The sequence below is a fragment of the Chinchilla lanigera genome, unplaced genomic scaffold (genome assembly GCF_000276665.1).
Source record: "Chinchilla lanigera isolate Chin_1 unplaced genomic scaffold, ChiLan1.0 scaffold00037, whole genome shotgun sequence".
Classification (NCBI taxonomy): domain Eukaryota; kingdom Metazoa; phylum Chordata; class Mammalia; order Rodentia; family Chinchillidae; genus Chinchilla; species Chinchilla lanigera.
Window position 1 is genome coordinate 1,683,179 of NW_004955438.1, and position 21,706 is coordinate 1,704,884.

At 50.8% G+C, this 21,706-nt stretch overlaps 1 protein-coding gene across 5 annotated transcripts in view; it reads left to right on the forward strand.

The window, feature by feature from the left end:
* The window catches only part of Adck1 (aarF domain containing kinase 1), a 122,119-nt gene that overhangs the window by 44,506 nt on the left and 55,907 nt on the right, over window positions 1-21,706 (forward strand). For 4 of the 5 annotated variants that reach the window (XM_005390216.2, XM_013517182.1, XM_013517184.1 and 1 more), the window contains one exon: window positions 2,858-3,061. In XM_005390216.2, the coding sequence (XP_005390273.1) occupies window positions 2,858-3,061 (204 nt within the window). The remainder of the gene's footprint in view (window positions 1-2,857; window positions 3,062-21,706) is intronic. The other variant, XM_013517183.1, reaches the window with a different exon arrangement.

Genomic DNA, 21,706 nt, shown 5'->3' on the forward strand with positions numbered 1-21,706 from the left:
AGGAATGCTCCCCTATGTGGTGGTTGATGTCTTTATTGAGAAAGGGGAGTGAGGGGAGTGTCTTCAATCCCCTTTCAATCTTCTACTTTCTTTGGGTGTGGATTGTCCTCATTGTCCTCTTGGGTTCCAGAACAATTTAGATGTCTGTGGGCCAAGGAGGCCTTACTGGGAAGTAGCTGGCTAGATGTTATGGTTTGTGTCTAGATGTTCTCCAGAGCCTTGTGCAGTCATAGGTGGAGCTTTTTGGAGGTGGCTGGATCTGGAGTGTGTGATGCTGGGATCGAGGGTGTGTGATTACTAAATTAGTCCACTGATTGGTTTGACATAGTTCTGGTTAGGATTAAGGGTGCCCCACTGGGTGTGAGTGCTGTCTGCCCTAAGAATGGGTAAACTAGATAAACTACAAGGGATACAAAGAGGCTCTTTGTTCGTTGTTTGTGGCTTGCTGCTTCCTGCTTCTTTGCTTGCTGCTTGCTGCCGTCTGCCTGCCCGCCTACTCTGTGATGCCCCTCTGCCATGCCATCCTGCCGTGGAGCCAGCCAAGTATGAACTGAAATCTCTATGGACTGTGAGCTAAATAAACCTTTTATAGTTTAACTTTGGGTGTTGGGTATTTTGTCCTAGCAATGAGAAATGTGACTAAGGCACTGGACCTAGGCTCTGATCGGCCACATGGAGAGCTGTGGATGCCTTTTTGGCTGCCGCATATTCTGCTGTCAATTGTGCATTTTCTCCTCTGTTGGGTTGGAGCTGGGGGCTGATTATTTCAGCTGCAGGAAGTTGTTTGTCCATATGGCTTGAACTCTGGTACTGACTGCAGGGAGATACCCAACCTCATGTTTGACCACCTTCCCCCGTCTTTCCTGCTTCCTTAGAATAGCTGAATGTGGCTTTGGTCAGGCAGGGACCTGATTTCACCAAGCTCAACAGGACCTCCCACCATGTGATATAGTCAGTTTCCAGTTCTTAAGAGAATCTCTCCTCCCTGTGTCTCTTTGACCTGTCTGGGGATGCTTGTGCACACACTTTCTCAATTAGAATGAGCTTCCTTCTCACTGAACCTTCCTGCCAGGGAATAGAGATCTCATGGGTGTCACTTGGATCAGGGGTTTACATCCAGGCTGGAAAGCTCTGTCTATGGGAGTGGAGCTGTGTGTACATGGGATTCCCCAGAACAAGTTGGGGTAGGAGGCAGAGACGTCCAGCAGAGCTGGAAATGGATGGCTCCTGAGGGCCCAAGGACAGCCTGAGGCTTGGGGTCTGCTGCTGTGGAGGTGGACTGAGGGGGCTCCTGGCTGCTGGAGCAGGTGTTCAGGGCTGGAATGTTTGCCTCTTAATTTCTAAAGTAGCAGTTTCCTATGTGGTTGGCTTGGCAGCTGATTATGCAGGCCCTTTGAATATTTCTTTCATCTTTGTTATCAGCTGTTATTTAACTCTCCTCATGGTTTTATTAGGTGCTAATTACGAGTATGTCAGCATCCCTTGTAGCAGTTGAGAGTGTAAGTTCATCTTTGATATTCCCTCTTTGTTAACTTACTTGGTGAAAGCGGGTACCAGGTTTTATTGGTAAGCTTTTTATCACTGTGACTAAACACCTGCCCATACATAACTTAAAAGAGGAAAGGCTTGTTTTGGCCCACAGTTTGAGAGGGTTCAGTCCATGATTGGCTGGCTCCCAGGCAGACGCATCATGGTGGAAGGACATGGTGGAGAAAAGCTCCTCATGTCATGGCAGCCAGGAAGCAGAGAGACAGCAGAACGAAACAGAGGGACTGTACATCCTTCAGAGGCATGGCCTTAGAGGCCCCGCCTCCAAGGGACCCCACCTCCTAAAGCCTCTTCAGCTATGAGCTCATCAGTAATTTTATCCACCGATGAGTCTAGCACCCTCACAATCTAATCCCCCTCTGAAAGCCCCACCTCTGAGCGCAGTAGACTTCTTGGGGACCTTTAGACCCGACCATAACAGGTCCCCGCAGGGCCCTGGGATCACTTGTCTTCTGTATGTGTCCAAGGTTCTGTCCTGCCTCAGAGGCTACAACTCCTGGAAGGCAGGGCCCTTGTAGTCCCAGTACTCCTGGCTGGGCTGGGGCATGACTGGAATGCACAGCCATGGACAGGTGGGGCCACCTCCCAGCTTTGGAAAGATGGGTAAGCAGCAGGATGTAAGTTAAAGCTTCCTGTATCAGACAGCCTGCCCTGGTGCCTGCTCTCTCTGTGGTTCATACCCCCCAGTAATAATAGTCCACCAATAAATAGTCCCATGCTAAAGATTGCTGCATTAAAAAAAGCTGTGGACTTGCAATGTTTTCTAGCCTTTCCTTTGACATTTATTAGTTATTTTATAAACAAAACAACTGCATTTCTCATCTGTAAAGGTACCAACACTCACCTCCCTGAGCTGCCTTGAGGATTACATGACCATGTTTTATCAGTTGTAGAACTCCAACATGAAGTTATAGAGCTCCATCAGTATATCTGAGGGGCGTGCGGCAAACACATTAACTTAGGTGTACCCTTGAATGAGTCCTGAGTAGGTTAGGTTTGGCTAAAAGTCTTGAACATTCATGTCTAAGGAATAAGACTCAACCTGGAAAGTTTTGGTGGAGGAAAGGAAAATGGAAACATCAGAGACTGGCCTCAGTGTTAGATTGATATTGATTGCTCTGGCTGGGTACAGGAAACGGGAGGAGTGTGTGTGTGTGTGTGTGTGTGTGTGTGTGTGTGTGTGTGTGTGTGTACACGTGTGCGCATGTCCTGGACACTGGGGAGTAAATGAAGATGGCTGGGAAGGGGAACAGTGCCCAGGGAACAGTCTGCACTCATACTTCTCTGGCCTTGGCCTTTTTCCCTGCAGGTGCATCTCCGCTCTGCCAGGCGTCTCTGTGAGCTCTGCTGTGCCAACCGGGGGACCTTCATCAAGGTGGGCCAGCACCTGGGGGCTCTGGACTACCTGTTGCCAGAGGAGTACACCAGCACGCTGAAGGTGCTGCATAGCCAGGCCCCGCAGAGCAGCATGCAGGAGGTCCGCCAGGTCATTCGCGAAGACCTGGGCAAGGAGGTACCCAGCCCTGGCTGGAGGGATGGGATGGGGAAGAGGCCCAGCAGAGTTCTTGCTGCCTAGGCCCAGGACACGGGGGTTCACCACTCATGTGGTAGCAAGTGTCAGAGCAACTCCGTGCTGCAGTCAGAGGCCAGAAGGAACCTCGATGGTGGCACTAAAAAATATTAAACTTGAAATGTCCGTGTTTAACTGTTATGGTTGGCAACTTGATAGTGTCTGTCGACTGCTGAGGGCTTACTGCATACTGACCACTGTGCTGTGTTCCGCACACTGTCTCATCCTCATGGCAAGTGTAGGAAGTGGGTACTGTCACTGGCCCCATGTTGCAGACGAAGGCTGGAGGCTGAGGTGCTCAGGTCAAGTGTCCAGGGCACTGTTCGTAGGTGATTCCAGTGCGCTGCCCTGCACTGCCATCAGCAAGCTCCCCAAGACATCAGTGCTGTGGCTTTTGTGGAACATCCCCGTAGGCATCTGTTCAGCCTCTGCTGTTCCTCCCAGTGAAAGGAGGCCTACTCTCTTTTCACCCAGGGTAGCCCGGTCTGTTGGCAGCGCGGTAACTTTATGAAGTGCTTCCTGCTGACACCCTCTGATGGCAGCCTGGGTGCACTCACTTGTGCTCATACCAGTGACTTGTGGGTTGTCCTTTCGTGCCAAACTGGGCATAGTTGCATAGACCCTGCCTGGCTTGTTCTGGTCACCATGCTTTCTGGCCACAAGGAGGGATTTGAGCAGCACGTCAGTTTCACATACAGAAACTGTGTGATATAGTTTGAGGTTCCCTCTGAGCTCTCTACTGAAAGCTTTCCTTTCCTCCTCACCTGTCACTGTATCCGTAGTTCTCCTGCTAGAGAATCCTCTGGGTTGGCTAAACTTTTCTGAGCAAATACTTTTAAAGGCAAGCCCTTAGTGGATGGTTTTGCTGAGACTGGTGTATAACTTTTGATTCCTCCTAGCTGCCCTTAAAGTACAATTCTTAGCAGGGCTTTCAGGGCCTGGCCCCTTTGGTGACCATCTCCCACCTGTTTCATGAAGACACCTCAGTTGGGCAGAAGGGCACAGTGGCTGGAGTTTCGACTCTGGAGCCAGAGCCTTGAATGTAGCAAAACGGTATCCTTTTGGTGCCTCACTCTCTTTTTCTGTGAAATGGAGACGACCATGGTGCCCAGGGCACGGTTCGCTTAGTACAGCACTTTATGCGGAGCAGAAACTCTGCACACATCAGGCACTGGCTGTGGCCGCACGTGCTCTGCTGTGCTGACCTCTGCGCTGCGTGGTGTCACTGTGCCCTGGCCACACTGCACCGCTCCGCTCACACTGTGTGCTCTCAGTCCTCAGTGCCTGTGCCCATGGCCCCCCGTCTGCCTGGAATGTTTTTACTCCATTCTCCCTGATAAGCGATTCAAGGCTCTTGTCTGGTTGTCCATTCATTTAGCAAATTCCAGGCAGGGGCTAGGTGCTGGTTTCCCAGTCAGACTCCAGCTCCTCTGTGCAGTCTTCTCCAGCTCTAGGCCCTTGTCTATACCGGTCACTTTAGTCTCCGCAGAACTTTCCTCCCTCCCCTCCCCACCCCTGACTTGCACAAGCTATGGGCTCGGTTACTTGAATCTTCCCTTCAGGTTAGAAAGCCTTTGAGGATGAAGACCTTTTATCTTGTATCTTTAGCACGAGAATAATGAGGTATACAGTAGGTACCAGTGTTTGTTTAATGAACCAGTGGATAAATGAGTGACAACTTCCCTAGGCAACTTAGGCCAGGGCCAAGAATAGGGGCAGAGGTTTGGTGAGGACCAGTTGTTCCATTCGTACTGATGCTGGCCTCCATTCTAGGTCCCTTTGTGGGAAACTGGTACTGGGTGGCCAGCATGTGGCTCATGGTGAGCCACTCCTCAGCGCTGGCCTGGACTGGAGGGAGACCGCACCGTCTGACTGTGGAGCCCAAGTCATGCTGGAGGGGAGCACGGAAATGTCTGTGACTTCCTTGCACTGAGGAACATTTCCTCCAAAAAGAGAGTCTGGAAGGCAGTTCAGCTTTGAGCTGGAGTCCGGGAGCAGCCTGTAAGCTAGGGGAGCAGGCTTAGGGAGCGAGGACCCTGGGCAGAGGGGACGGGGCTGGCACAAGGCTGGCCTGAGAGTGCCTTTGCTTCTTGCAGAGGCTGTTGACTCCAGCTTCCAACAGCACGAGATTCACCCCTGAATTAAAACTAAATAAGTCGTGGTACTAACAGTGGGAGGCGCATCGTTGCTGGCGTGTGGTGGCTTGGTGGGGTTGGATGTGAGGGGAAGGCAGCAGGAGGTTAACCCTTGGAAGCCTCTGGGGAAGAGAGCGGGGCAAGAGCAGGACAGCAGCCCCTCCACTCAAGGATAGAGTAAGGTGAAAAGTTTGGGGAGTCGGCAGTCACGGTGTCCTCCGCACACCCTGCCAGCGTGTGGGAGGATATTTGGAGGTGGAAGACATCTCTTGCATCTTCAGTCGTGAGCCAGGTGGCAGGGTGGCTCTTGCCCCAGTTTGTCTGGAACTCCTTGAGAAAGTGAGGTTAATGTCAAGGTTGCGGTTCTGAGGGGGCGTCCCCATGCTGGGAAGCTCTGAAACCGCTAATTTCTTACCCCACCCCCCACGGTCATGCAGTGGAACTCTTTCCTCTCCTCTTCTTCCTCCTCCTACTCCCCTTTCTCCTCCCTGCCGGGAAGGCAGCATTTATTCCCTCATGACACACTTTCTAGTCTGTGGGTGGAGGGAGGGGAACAGGCCAGGTGGAGAGCAGGGTGGGCGGGTGTGGGGGTGTGAGGGCGGGGGAAAGTCACTCACTTTCCACTTCCCTCCCCCTCCGCTCTTCCCGTGACACCTCTTGGGGAGCAGCGCCCACCCCCGGACACAGTCTGAGCAGGTGTCATGGCTCCTGGGTGCTGTGTTGGCCCTGGACTCTTTCATGGGGGCTCACTTTCATCCTGGCTCCAACTGTGCTGTTGAGAGGAGTTGGGTCTGCCCTAGGTGGCTGTCTTTCTGGGTCGCAGGCCATGGCCAGGCCCTGAGGTCACCCCAGGTTAGGAGACTGTGAAGTGCCCCTGAGCTTCGGCTTGCAGGCTGCCTAGACAGGAGCGCACGGTGGTGCTTCCTGCCTCTTGGGGGTCCTTCCCATCCCCAGAGCCCTGGTGGGCCACGAGTATTCTCAAACTGTTCCTGTCCCAAGTAGGTGGGGCTGGTTCAGAGAGGTGTCCCCTGCAGGGGATGGGTGGTGAGATGGAGGGTATAGCACTCGGGATCCCACAGCCCAGGAATATATTTGGTTCCAGATCTGTACAAATTCCTGGAAATGAGCAGGTGCCATCAGGGTAGAGAAGACACATGGGCACCATCTTTTCCTAGAGGTTGGCTTAGCAGAGGGTGACCTGAGGGTCGCTTGGCTGAGAGCAGCAACAAACAGCAGGATGAGACTTAAGGTCTTCTAATTCCTCAGAAGGTGGGATCATTTCTGCCGCATCAGGTGTCATGGCTCTGGACTGAGTTGGTGATGGTTTCAACTGGTTCACTAAACTGCCCCTGGGGGCCTTGGGTCTAGGTGCAGTGCTGATTTTGACCAGCAGATGGCGCATGAGCTTGCTCGTGCGGGAGGGGTGTTGGAGACCTGGCCCTTCTCTAAAGGAGGGACAAGGTGAAGAAGACGGTGGTACTTTCTACTCTTGGGCATGGTCCAGGCGTCCAAGCTGACATCTCTCCAACTTGAATGGGGCAGGTGTGGGGTGCACACGCAGGTCTGAGCTATGAGGCTGTTGACTACTGCTGTGGTGAGTGTGCCCCGGATGTGGCGCTGTTGGGAGGTGGTGGAACCGCTAGGGGGAGGAGTCGCATGGGAGCCCTTAGGTCACTGGAGATGTCCCAAGGGATAGTGGGACCTCAGCCCTTTCTTGTCTCTCTTCTGCTTCCTGGCCATCAGGTAGGCCAGGTGCCTCATGCTCCCTCACCTCCTGACCTCTTGCCCTCCTGAGTATGGCGTTCATGCAGGGGGCCTGGCATGGTTCTTCATCACAGCTGTGAACCCATCCTGACGCCTTCCTCATCTGGGTAGTGAGTCCTCTGAGGCCTCCTGCAGGTTCGGACAGCCTGTGATTCTGTGGTTCAGTACCTTTTTCTTCTTTTTTCCATTCCTTTTCCTGCTTGCTTGTTCAGGCAGTTGGTATTTGGTGAAAAAGGCCAAATGCTGGACACACAGTGTGGCCAGCGTGGGGGTGACCTCGTTCCAGTCTCCACAGTTTAGGTTCAGGGGAGATAGTGCTTATCGAGGTAATAGCTGGTTGTGTTAGTGCCCTAGGACTTTGCCGGAGGAAAGAAGGGTTCTGTTGGGGGGATGGAGCCAGGTGGCCGCTGTTCCAGGCTCTCAGAGATGGATGCGATGGAGGAGGTGCAGGGTGGAGTAAGGAGTCACTGATCCACGCCTTGGGGTGGGTAAGATTTTGTTGACTACAAGGTAGCAGTTAGGAGCTCAGGTTGCTAAGGTGGGGCTGAGGTCACATTTCCAAGGGCTTAGAATTTTCTTTACAATATGTGAGCCTGAGGGAAAGCGGAATTGGAGAAGGACCTCAGCAGAGGAAGGAAGAAGGAGCTGAGATAGAAGAAGGAGGAAAGGGTGGGCTGGGCGCTGAAGGAACTCCCACAGTAACCTGATCCTCTTAGTAATGTGGAGATGAGGTCCTCTTTCACGAGTGGGGAAGCTTGAGGTGGGTGGAGAGCCTGGGGGCCGAGTCAGATAGGCCGTAAGAAATGATCAGTGAACCAGTCTGCTGCGCCGGTGCAGTTGTTTTTGGTTGTGAGCACATCTGCATGTATCAGCCAAGTCAGATTTTGTTACAACGTATTTCAAAACACGATGGAGGTTTGTGTGTTGTCTTGGAACTTGGTTGTGTTAGAGAAGATTCTTTCCACCTCTGAACTGTTACGAGAAACTGAAGGAAATGGACCAGCTGCGGGGATGCAGCGCAGAAATGCCTTACTTAGGGGTAGAGCTTGTGTTGGTGTCTGGGGTAGTGTGGCTTTTAGACTCCCCAACATGTGTTTACTGGTCTTGGCTCTGAACTCTTCCAGGAGGATGAAGATTTAGACTTGACCTTATTTTGTAGCTTCTCTCAGTACCCAGGGACGAGTGCTTATGGCACAGGTACTCGGTATTCTGGATGGGCCACCTGACTGGAGTTTCTGCACAAGAGGAGATGTGGGGCTGCCCCTGTGTACAGGTGGGGGAACACACGTCCAGATTTTGTGAGTCCCTGGGGACAGATGGAGAGCTCCAGGTTGATGCAAAAGTTCAGAAAAGAGACAGGGAAGCTCCTCCCTCAGCAATAGCAACTGTTTAGGAAGCTTGGCAGTGGTAGCAGAGAGAGCTCTGTAGGTGCGAGGGCCAGCAAGAGCAAAGGCAGGAGCGGGAGATGGGGTGGGAGGACGGCCAGGTGGCATTAGGGGCACAGGAGCCTGGCTGACACAGGGAGAATGTGGTGAGAAGTAGGAAAAGATGCCCCCTTCTACATCCCTCCTTCCAGGCTGTGGTTGCTCTGCCAGGGCCGGACCAGATATTATTTCTGGGTTAATCTGGGTTCTCCAGAGAAGCTGAACCATTGCAGTATGAGTGTACGTGCATGTATGCATGTCTGTGTATGTGTCTCTTTGTGTACATACGTGTATGATTCTCTGTATTTGTAGTGTTTTGCAGAAGACTGTTTTGCTCCCTAGACTGCCCTTCCTCTTCCCGATCAGTCCCCAGCACTCTACTGGGGAAAATGAGAGAGACAGTCATGTGGATTTTAAGGAACTGGGTCACGTGATTGTGGAGGCTAGCAAGTCTACAGTCTGCAGAGGTCCCAGCAGGTGTTCATGAGGCTGGGTATGGGAGGACGGGGGAGCTGTGGAGGAGATTATTCCCGTCCCGCTTGTCTTCATCTTGCCTTCCCAGCAGATCTCAATAAAAAATACATTTATATTAAAAACATAATGAAGAATAAAAAAACCATTTCCCCCCAATAATGCCAACATCAAAAGGAGATTTTTATCAATTATGAGAGAGAGATTTTGGCTCTAAGATGGTAATTTAACGAGTGGGAGATGGATGGCGGGAAGCATTAATGTCAGTCGGGAAGGATGGCCTGCCGTTTGTCACTGGGGGAGGCACAGTGGCGGCTGCAGCGGCGTTGGCTGGCCTTTGTCCCTGCGGGTAGCCTAGCTGCGCACCCACCCTGCAGCCAGTGCTGTCCTGCAGGCTACACCCTGTCCCACCTGATGGGCCTCGCTGGGGCAGGCTACACCCTGTCCCACCTGATGGGCCTTGCTGGGGCAGGCTACACCCTGTCCCACCTGACGGGCCTCGCTGGGGCAGGCTACACCCTGTCCCACCTGATGGGCCTTGCTGGGGCAGGCTACACCCTCTCCCACCTGACGGGCCTCGCTGGGGCTGCTGCTCCAGTCTCTGAGGCACCTTCACTGATTGTTCTGTAGCTTCCAAGTGAATCTTACCCAGATCAGCCACTTTGGCCTTGTGTCGGTGGAATAGAGGCCTGCAGGGAGCAGACTGGGGCTGGATCCCCCCCAGCCTCATGGCTCTTTCTGCCTTTCGCCTGACTCTGCTGGCTGCTCTGGGGTTCCTCTGTCAGCCTCACTCCAGGCCTATCCTTGAGTCCTCATTTCCCACACTTAACTGTTAGACTCTTTCTCATATTTTAACCTCCAGGTTGAACCCCTCCTCAACATGCATATGCACACCCACACACGCACACAAGCATGCGCATGCAGACATTCTGAATGCCCGATGGGGGTCAGACACTATTTCAAAGGTTTCATTTGGTCTGTACACTTATTATTATTGATTTTATAGGTGGGAAACTGAGGTAAACTTTTCAGTGGCATTTTTTTCCTTGGTCTTCTCACACATCTCTAGTCAGGATTAATGGCTCTTGTGTTTCCCAGGATGCTTCCTGTCCCCTGCTGCAGCTCTGATGCAGTTATCTGTTGCCCATGGTTGGCTGTTTTTCCATCCTGAATCCCCCTTGGGGACCGGGGTGGGCTTTGCACATAGTTGGTGTTAGTAAATGTTGTTGAATTGAATTGTAGAACTACCTGGAATGCCTCTGTCCTCTTGAAGGCTTCATTGACTTCCCCAGTGAGGTTGAAAAGACCTTCTCATGAATCTAGAGCATTTGGTTTTGCCCCATGGGTGGTCCTCTTGCTCAGTCTGCCTGTCTGGTCATCTTGGTGCCTGGCTTATATTCTTAGGAGGGCTGATCTCCTTCCATTTATCTTAGGGTTCCCTCAATGCACTGCCCAGGGCCAGTCTCAGTAGGTGCTCAGCAGTGGGCTGCCACATAAACTGAGATTGATTTGATGTTGTATATCGTGGCTGAGGCCCCAGGGATACTGAAGGGCCTGGAATCCTCAGGATGGTCAGCTTTTTTGTCTGTTCCTGGTTCTGTGGTTCCTGGGATATTCTTGCAGGAGCCTGTGGAGGACTGTAGGAAGGTATGACTGGGATCCTTTGAACTCCAGGCTGAGCACAAGGCCAGGGTCTGGCTTCAAGAAGGAGGAAAACGATCATTTCTGAGGCATTATAGCAGAAGATTAAAAAAACAGGTTTGGGAGCCAGAGAGTCTTGCTTAAATCTCAAATGCCACCATATTTGGTGTCATCTTGGGAAGGTTTGATGATCTTTCTAAGCCTTGGATTCTTCATCCTCTGAAGAGAGGGATGATCCAAGAACATGCATATTAAGAAGACTGTGTTGAGGGACAAAAGGTATATGTCGTCTAGAATTGCTTCAGAACCTTGGTCAGGGCAGGGATTTCTTGGATAAGACCTCAGAAGCACAGGTAACAAAAGCAAAACTAGATGAACAGGATCATATCAAAATAAATAGCTTCCACAAAGAAAACCATCAACAGCTTGAAGAAACAACCTGAAGAGTGGGAGAAGATATTTGCAAACTCTCTGTCTAACAAGGGATTAGTATTCAGTGTGCATAAGGAACTAAAAAACACATCCAAAAGCCAGATAATCTGATTAAGAAATAGGCAAATGATCTGAATAGATATTGTGGTGGACTGACAACTGGTGATCAACTTATAACACCCAGCTGAACTGAGTGAGCGTGGTGCTGGGTGTGGGAGGCCCACCTGAGGATTGTTGCCAGCAGCATAAGAGGCAGAGCTGGAGAAGAAGTTAGGCTGTTGGGAGCTGGTAGAAGCTGTTGGGAGCCTGTTGGAAGCTGAGAGAAGCAGTAAGGAGCAGTTGGTTCTCTTGGAGGAGCTTGTCACGCTGGCTTTCCTGATGAACTTGGCTGTTTTCATCCTCCAAGGAGCTTGGGACCTTGTTGTTGCTGAGAATGGCTTCGATTCACTTTGGGGGAGCTCTGGTCCTTACTTTGAGCATCGTTTTCTGGCTCCAGAATGGGAAGACGGTGCACTGCTCAATCTCCTGGAGAAGCTTGTTGCCTTGGCTTTCCTGATGGGAACTTGGCTGTCCTGATCATTGGAGGAGCTCGGGACCTCACGGTTGCTGAGGATGGCTGTGGTACTTTTGCGGGGAGCTCTGGTTCTTCTTTTGAGCATCTCTTCCTGACTCCAGTGCAGATCCCTAAGCCTGCTAGCACAGATCATCCCAGTGGCACAGACTTTCTAGATTCCACCAGTGACCTTTGGGCCTTCCAGCACAGATCCATGAAACAGGCCTGCATGAGATATTGTTATGGGCTCTAGGCCTCCAATTGGACTCATGGGAGGCATTGTTTTGGGCTCTGGATCTTCAGCTGGACTCATGCAGGACATTATCATGGGATCCAGGCCCTCAGCAAGATTCTTTGGTCTTTAGTGTGTGGATAGATTTCCTGTGGTCTCTTTGTATATGATTCTTTGGGTGACTATTATAAATAATCTTATAAAATATGTGTCCTGTTTTATATTGTTCCCCTTGCAATATCCCCCAAACCATGACAGGTATTTCTCAAGAGAAGACATACAAATGACCAACAGGTATATGAAAAATGTTCAACATCTCTAATCACCAGGGGATTGCACATCAAAAGCATGATGAAATATCTCATTTCAGTTAGAATGACTTACCAAAAAGACAAAACAAACAAACAAACAAATGCTGACAAGGATGTGGAGGACAGAGAAATGTATGGAAAACAATGTGGAGGTTCCTCAAAAAACTAGAATTAGAACTACCACATGATCCAGCAGTTCTGCTGCTGTGTATAAGTATCTGAAGGAAGTCAGGGTGCTGGAGAGATATTTGCAATCTCATGTTTACTGCAGCACCATTCACAGTAGCCAGTATATGGAATCTGCCCAAGTGTCCATCAGTGGATGAATGGATTAAGAAAATGTGGTACAATGAGTTATTATCCAGCTATAAGAAAGGATGAAATTCTGCCTTTTGCTTAATGTAGACAGAACTGGAAATCATTGTGTTGAAGTGAATAAGCCAGGTGCAGAAAAGACAGATGACACGTGTTCTCACTCACATGTGGGGGTGAAAAAAGTTGGTCTTCTAGAAGTAGAGAGTAAAACAGTGGTTACCTGGGTCTGGGAAGTGTCAAGAGAGGTAGATAGAGAGAGCTTGGTTAATAGGGACAAAATTAGTTAGGAGGAATAAGTCCTAGTGTCCTACAGCAAACCACTGTAGGGTAACTGTAGTAAAGAATAATTTACTGTATTTTTCAAAATAGCTTGAAGAGAAGATTTTGAAAGTTTTCACCCCTGAAAAAGGATAAATGTTCTAGGTGATGGATATATTCATTACAAATGTACTGATTTGATCAGCACGTTTTGTATAAAGTATTGAAGTATTGTGTTTTACCCCATTAATAAGTAGTTATTGTGTGCCAATTAAAAATGATACAGTCATCTAAAGTATAGTGCCCAGTGTATGGTAACTGGCAGTAACTGTTAGCTGGGCTGATGTGAGTACAGATGTGAGATCAGAACTTTGTGTTGTATTCAGCACCTCTCTGGTATCTGGATTTTCCTGGGGTTTGATAAATGCTGGCTGTTTTTGTTTACCCTTTGTTGTTCAGAGACCAGTGACTTTAAATAAAAGTTATCCAGGAGAATCACTAATCCATGGATTGTGAGGTACAGAAATCATCTGGCCCAATCCCTGTACGTCACAGGTGAGGGAACTGAGGCTAAGAGAGCAGCAGTAACTTGCCCAGGATGGTACAACTAGGAGGCTGTAGAAACAGGACAGTAACCCAGGTCTCCTGATTCCACATCCACTGTTCTTCCTTCTGGACTCTTCTGTCCCAGGGAGGAAGCTTAGTGCTTGGAATGAGAAGGCCAGAGCTTGGGCATCAGGCTGACCTTCAAGGGCCTCGAGACGTTTTCATCCCTTTTGGGACCTTGGGGTTTTCTGAGACTTTCAGGCAGCCATGTTTTCACAAATCCATTTCTAAGTAATAGAATTCTGAGGTGTTGTTTAGGGGCGGGCACCTGCTCCACACTGGCACAATCATACCGACTGGTGGGAAGCCCTTTAGTCAAGACACTGAATATTTATGGTTTCTTCTGTCCCAGACATGCATCAGGTGTTTCTGCGCATGTTGCCCCACTTAGTCCTGCAACAGCTCAGAGAGGTGGGTGTCCCTTTCCCCAGTATTTCCAGAGGTTGAAACTGAGATTCAGAGACTTCAGTACTGAGGGTCACACAGCAGGGCAGTGAATGAATGTGGAGCAGAGCTTAGTGTCATCTAACTCCAGAGGCGCAGTCCAATTACACAGGCTGCCTCGAGGCAAGTGATGCAGGGGGAGAGCGACAGGGTTCAAGTCCATGCTGAAAGGGCGGTGAGACCTAGTCACCCTCCGAGGGCCACTTTCCTTCCTCTGACTTCACACCTGTCTGCCTTCTTGCCCAGCCCCAGGCTGGCCCTGACAGCTGTTGGCAGGGGTGGGGTAGGGGCAGGCTCAGGAGGTGAGTGAGTTGTTAGGCTCCTCTCTGTCCATCCCGCCCCGCAGGAAGTGCTGCTCCGTGCTGCAGGCTGTTGGTGCTGTGGCAGAAGGGGAGAGCCCTTCCCTGCAGGGTGGGGAGGGGCTGCTCTCCTGCCCCTCCTCCAGGGAAGAGCCCCTTCCTCCTTCCGTCACCCATCACCTCTACACACTTGCTGCTTGGCAGAAGAGGGAGGTCTGCCCGCCATGTCCAGCTGATTTATGTTCGTTGTTGAAACAATAATGTTTAATCTAGAAAGAGCTAATCAGTTTTTTATGCTGATTATGAATAGGCCAGCTGGGCCTGCTTCTTTATTCATGGAGCTTCAGGAACAAGCCCACTTTCCAGGCCAGGCTTATTTGGTGATTTATGCTGTGGAAGGCCCTGGTACAAGGAGAGCCTTTCGGTGGCCTTGCCTGTGCTGCTTTGGAAGGGAAGAGTGTATGCTGTGTGCATGTGTGTACGTGTGTGCATGCGTGTGTACGTGTGTGTGCGCATGCAAGTCTCTTCTGAGGAGGGTAGCCTGACTCCAGGTGGAGAACCGGATTTGAGTTTAAATGCGTGTCTGCATGCGTGCCCATGAGCATGTGCAGAGGTTGGCTGGTGTGGGCCGGGGCAAAATTAGGGGGCTGTAGGGTGGAAAGTCAGTGGTACAGTGTCACAGAATGAGAAAGACTAGCCAGCCTTCCAACACTGTCCTTTTACAGATGAGGAATTAAGACCCAGAAAAGGGAAAGTGACTTCCTTCGGGCCCCCTAGCTGGTTGGTGGCAAGGTGGGACTAGTCCCCGGCCCCATGCCCTCACCCAGGCTGCACATTCTTCCCACGGCTGTGGGCAGGGGCGGAAGAGTCAGAGAAGGGGCTGCTTTGGGTGGGTGATCTCATGGACACTTGGAGCAACACTGTCATCTCTGAAAGCTTGTATTTTGAGACAGAATGACCTAAGACATGCCTTGGGAAGAGGTCAGGCCGAGACAGGAGGAAGCTGAGGTTGGCCACAGCATGAGGCGTTCTGGGACCCTGCAGCAGGGCTGTGGAGAGGCATGAGCATGGCCGCCTGGGGGAGGTGAACCCCGGGAGGATGTAGGTATGGTGGGGAGGGGAATGAGCAGGATGCTTGGGAGGGCGTTAGGATGGGGGCCATGGCTTGAGCTGACAAATGAGGCAGGACTGAGGGTGTCAGCCCTGATGGGTGTCACCTCAGGGAGGTGTCTGGGCCTTGAGTAAGGTGAGGGAGGACTGCATCTCCTGGGCCTGGGATGGAGCTGCTTGCTAGGCCTGCCAGGCCTGGATCCCACAGGCAGGGCCTGATGTTTGGTCTCCCTGGACCCCTTTTCTCCTCTGTGGCTTCCACCGTTTGTTTATTCACGTACTGACTCCAAAGGTGCCCATGTAACTTCTGTTTGTGTGGCCCTGGGGTTTTATGCGTCAACCAGTTGCCACAAGGGAGTTTATGATCTCCTTGTGGGGTTGGCAGCTGTGCAACAGGTGATCAGGAAAACAGAGCCTGCATATTGTTTGTATAAATGCCACGGGGAGCAGTGCACAGTGAGCTGAGTGGGCTAAGGGGGTTGGGGGGGCTTTTTTCTTTTGGTGTGCTGGGGAATGAATTCTTGGCCTTCACATTGAGCTACATACACCCTTTGCCTTTTGTTTGGAGATAGGATCTTGCTAAGTCACTAAGTTGACCAAGCTGGGCTTCAACTTGTGCTTCTCCTGCCTCAGCCTTCCAGGATTCTGGAATTAGAGGTGTGTCCCATTAGGCTGGGCTCAGGATAGCCTTTCTGAGGAACTGCTATTGAGCTAAGACAGAGGATAGGTAATGGACTGGAGGGCAGGAGAGGAGAATTAAGAATAAACAGGCGCTGGGGCGGGGAAGACAGGACGAGGGCCAGGCAAGGGCTGGTGGTGGCAGGACAGAGTCTGGAGAGGTCAGCTGGGCACGTTGAGGACATTTGAGTTTGGCCGCTATCGAAAAGCTGTGTTTAGAGATTGTGATGCAATCTGCAATTGCTGATCTGGGGAACCGGAGCAGAACCAACCAGAAGGCAGGTGAGCAACTTGCACTGTCATCCAGGAGCAAGGCGATGGTGGTGGGATCTTGGAGAGGAGCAGATGGATACACTTTGGAGGGTGAATCCGCGGGGCTCTAGGATGATGCCGTGATCAGCTCCTGGGGTTCTGGTGTGGACAGTAGGGGCTCCGGCATGGAAGGGACGGGGGAGTTGCTAGCAGGCCACCCTTCTGTTGCACTGGGATTTGTGCAGCTGCCCCTCTCTGCAGGGTATAGGGGGGTTGGTGGTCAGAGAGGGCTGGGAGTTCATTGAGGACTGAGCAGTTTGAGGTGCCACAGTGAGAGGCCAAACAGCCTAAGGCCCCCAGAGGGTAGATACTTAAATTAAAAAGACAACAGCGTTCTGATCTAGTGAGAGCTTTGGGGTGTTTCCCTGTAGCCCGGTGTGTGGAAGGAGAGGTAGTTACTGTAGCAGCTGGAGCTCCTGCCAGTCAGCTGCAGAGTCATCATGTCCCAGAGCCTCTCGGGCTAGCAGTGTGTAGATGGAGGGCGGGTGGTTCCACGCAGGCCGCAGAGGACATCAGGGTTCTTCGGGGGGAGAAGACAATGCCATTGCTGCCATGCAGGGTGAACATTGGTCTGGGACCTGGAGGGAACAGTCTTAGGAAGCAGCAGCTCCCTTCCTCTGGGAGGGGAAGCAGGCTAGTCCTAGGTGTTGTCACCTGGCATGGCAGACAACGAAGCTGTGACGTACCTGCTCCTGGCCCCACAGTTTGAGTTCACATTTGGATCATGTTTGCCTCATTTTGTTCCCCAATGTTCCAGCCCAATTCTTGCCCTGGCATTTGTGGCAAAAAACTGAAAAATGGTTTATGCCTAGGATGTGACACTATGCACAGTGTGAAGTCAGTGAACTTTATCTGTAAAGGGTTTGTGTAAGATTTCTATTGCTGCTATGACAAATTGCCAAAAATTCAGTGGCTGCAGTCAGCATGCATTCATTCTGTTACTGTTCTATGGGTTAGAAATCATAAAACTAAGATGTTGGGCAGGCTACCTTCTTTCTAGAGGCCCTGGGGAGAATCTGTCCTCATCTTTCCAGCTTCTGGGGGCTGCTGGCATGCTTTGGCTTGTGGCTCCTTCCTCCAATCAAAGCCAACAGTGCAGCATCTTCGCATCTCTTTTTTTTCTTTCTCAGCCAGTCCACCTCTGCTTGTGTCATCATTTGTTCTTCTCTAATTCTGACACTCTGGCCTCTCTTTTAGGGGGATCCTCACTTTGACAGGGGCTTCTTCATGTCAAAGTCCTTAAACTCATTACATCTGCAAAGTCTTTTTTGCCACAAAAGGTCACATTCACAACTTTTGGAGATTGGGTCATGGACTTCTTTGGTGGGTCCTTTTCCCACCTCCCACAGGGCCCCAGATAGTAAACATTTTATTTATTTTGGACCATCCAGCCTCTGTTGCAACTGCCCAACTCTACCTTGGTGTGAATGCATTCAAGGACAGCATATAAGTGACTGAGCATGTGGTGTCCTGGTAAAACACAGCTCGCCCTTGACAGACAGGGCCACTCACCCCAAGTCTGGTGTTCTTAACTACGGCTTTCTGCTTTACCCAACACAGTCAGTGGTCTGTGTTCTCCAAATGTGGACTTTGGACTTTTCCTGGTCCATCCTCACATCGAGTTTAGCGCCTTTCAAGATTCCTGGGCACTGTTGCTGTCACATGGGAAGCGAATCCAGAGAACTTCTCCCTGGGGGAAGCATCCTCAGGTGCACAGAGGGCTTTCGTGCCGGAACTCTTGTGGGCTTTGAGGCATGGGAGCACAGTGTGGGCTCATTTGTCATGTGGCAGATTGCCACCTCCCAAAGCTTAGGAATCCTGTCTTGACAGCAAGTGGAGCTCCACAGCAAAGGATGCAAGGCTTCATTTTCTCTCCCTCTATTTTTGGGTGCAGGAACATCTGAAGGTATTTGGCAGAGGCCCTTGGGGTTTTGTGAGGGTGAGCTCATGGAGTTTCAGAATTCAGAAGGGAATTGAGCCTTTGTGGCCAGGCCCCTTCCTGGTGGTGAGGCTGAGTCAGCTTGGATTCAAGATTGGGGGTTACTGGCCATCAGATTTCTAGAGCTTTCCTGTCCCTGTATCTCATGCCCCTCATTCATGGCTCCTCATGCTCTTCCCTCTGCCCAGAAGGCTCTTCTTTTCCTTTCTTGGCTAGGTAACTGGCTCCTCAGTCTTCTGATCTCTCCCTTTCACCTCCCAGAGAAGCCCTCCCTGTTCAGACCCTTGGACCCTGCCTCTTGTGGGACTAGTTGTCCCTGCGGAAGCACTCACTAAACTCAGCCTTCGCACTTTTACCTGTTACTGTTTGATTGATTTCTGCTTGCCCTGCTTCGTTTTAAGTTCTAGTTTGGACTCATTCCAGAGTCCCCAGTGACAAGCACAGTGTCAGTATATACTAGGCTCTCAGTAAATGTTTGTAAAGAAATGATCTTTAGTGAATATGTTCTGTATGAAATGCAGGCAATAACATCTTCAGCTGACCTCAAGAGAGGGTTGAGCATTGTGTAAGAGTGCCCTGAGGCACTGACATTGTGCAAAGTGAAGGTATTGCCTGTTTTTGAACATTCAGTCAGTCCTTCAGGAGTGGCAGTACCCTTACATTCCTTTGTGCCAGTCCAAGAGTGACCCAAAGAGGAGATGGTAAATTATCACATGGAAGCTCAGACTCCTGATTCCTGGCCTACTCTCCTGGTACACCTCTCCAGGCCCTTGACGGGATGTGAGCACTTAGGCTCCCTCAGTACTCTACAGCTCCAAGGGTGGCTCATTGCTCTGTGCTGTGTACCTGGGGCACCCCTGCCTACTCTGAGCCCTGGCTGTGGAGGCCCCCAGCTTTGTACTCTATCTAGGATCTCTGGTCTCTTACTGCAGAGATCTCTGCCATAGGCAGGGACCTAGACACATCAACTCGTGAGGCTGTAGGAGTTATTAAGATAGGGAGCGTTGAAAGATTAGATTTATGACAGGCAACAGTGGATTATGAAGAGCAATTTATCAAATGTCAGTGCCTGCAGCCTACAATTTGCGGAAGGTTTGCTTAAGCGGAGGAGATCTGATTGGCTTGCCCCCTCCCCCTGCACTAATGAGTGACAGCTCTAATGGATGCTGTCCCAGGCTGGCCAGACACACTGGGTGTTTATCTGCTTTTCATTAATCGTTATTATCATAACATTTCCCTAGAATCCCTCCACCCATAGCTCTTGAGGTACCCAGCATCAAGGAGCCTCCTTGGACCACCTTGAAGGAACTGTAGCTGCTTCTGGGAGGAGTTTCTGCTGCCCTGGGTCAGCAGGAAGACCCCTCCCTTCTCCATGGTGAGGGTAGGAAAAATCTAACTCTGGCTGTGTTCATTCATTAGGAAATACTCATTAGCATCAATTATGTGCCAGGTGCTTCAAATACAATGTGGAGCAAAATCAGAAGTCTATCGTGAAGGAGGGAAAGGGGAGATTGAGCACAGATGGAGATGAAAGTGCGGTGGTGGTTCTTGTCTCTGAGGAGCACACTTGAGCTCTGAGAGTGGACGCTGGAAGTGGCAGTAGAGCTGTGATTTAAAGTATAGGAAGAGAAAGGGGAATCTTCCAGACAGGAGGGGCCTCGTGTGCAAAGTCCCTACAATGAGTAGGGAGGGAGTGTTCTGGTGGCTGAAGGAGGAGGAAGGAGATGGGGCAGCAGGGATAGGCGGGGCTGGACATGTTAACATTTTAGCCACGGGAAGCTGGTGAAGTAGTTCAAGCAGAGAGATGTGACACAATCAGCTTGTGTTTGGAAAACTCACCATGTCCTCATGGGGAAGAGATTGGAATGTGTGTGGGTGGGCCAGTGAGGAGGCCATGGCCATCCCTGGGTAAATGAAGATGGTGCTTACACTCCCTGTCAGCTGGCACTGCTGCCTCTGTCCTGCACCCTGTCCATTACACCACTGACTACCCTCTTCACTGGAGGTGTTAGATGAGGCCCTCCTCTACTACGACAGTTACTGTGCTATTCTAGACCCTCTGTGTGTATGGTTTCATGCATCAACCCTCTGAGGTTGGTGTTAAAGAAATGATCCTACAGATGAAGAAACTGAGGTACAGAGGGGTTATGTGGCTTGCCCAAACTGGTGCACCATGGAGCCAGGACTTGGGCCTGGGTGGTTGTCTTGGTTACTTTTTTCTCGCTGCTGGGACAAAATACCTGACGCCCAAAATGAAGGAAGGAAAGGTTTATTTCGCTTACAGTTTGTGGAGGTTTTAGTCCGTACTTGGCAGATTACAAGGCAGAGTGGCACATGGCAGAGAGCTACAGCTCAGGGTGGCAGACAACAGCTGAATCAGCAAGCACACACACTAGCGAGGAATGGGGGAGGAATGGCCTCAAGCACCCTTTTCCTCTCCCTTACATATGCAAACTATCCACCCCAGGGCTGGTGCGGCTCTCACACCCATAATTAATCAAACTTTAAAAGCCTGCCCTATGGCCGCATGAGGCTTTGGGGGGGACACACAGACATAAACCATAACAGTGGTTGGGTTGGAGCTTGCATTGGAAGCCCTGTGCTTTATTGTCTCAGGTCTGTCTTGTCATGTCTCCCAGAGGGCATGCTCACAGCCACCCTCATGTACGTACCCCTGCTCCTTCTCTGTACCTGTTGCTGCTTGTGTGAGGAAAGAAGCTTGGTCTACTATGATGCCCTTGGCCGAGCCAAGTGGGGCTCTTGAAGCTGGAGTGTCTTCAGTGGTGAGTAAGAGTAGAGCATTGTACCCGCCCCCTAGGAATGTAGACAGGCCTGCTGCCTGCGACTTCTGGGGTTGCCCGAAGGTTCTGCTGCTGGCCCTTCGTTGTCTTCCCAGCTTGGCAGTAGCAATAACTAATGGCTCTGCAGAACTGACAGCTTGAGCCTTTAGAATCCCAGACCTCCTCAGAAGATGGGGTCTACAGGTCCTCAGCTGTTATTAATTTTATTCGTAATACATTGCTCTCAATGGGAGGTTGAGGGTCAGAGATCAAACATTGAGGCAGGGCTGCTATGGAATACAGAGGGAGAGTTGTGTGCTCCCTCGTCCTCTTCCCTGGTCACCGTGGGTCTCCGTGGTCCTGTTGGAGTTCTGCTCTTCTTACCTCACCAGATGCTGCCTTCAGGGTGGGGAGAAGCAGGGGCCCCGTCTCAAGCAGGCCCTGCTAACACATGGGTGTGATCTTCTTAGAGGCTGTGCCTTCTGAGGTCTCCTCATGGCTAGTGACTGTTTTGTTGGCCTGTGTACCCATCACGGTTTCTGTCACATAACAGGCCCACAGTCATGTCTGTTGACTGATTGTGTTAGGCTGAGGAAAGGCAAATTGGTTTCGCTGCATGTATTAACTCTGGCCAGTTGGCAGTGGCTGCCTGGAGCATGAGATTGCAGGTATTACCTGAGTTGAGCAGGAATGATGCTGTGATGGATTAGTAATATCTGGCATGGGTACACTTGGGATGTGTTACTTAGCTATTGTTGTGTAGCAAATCCCCATCCTCCAACTCCCCCAACACCCCAACTCCCCCAACACCCCAACTCCCCGAAACCCCCAACTTTATGGTTTAAAGGAAACAGTATTTCCTAAAATAAATATATATATATATA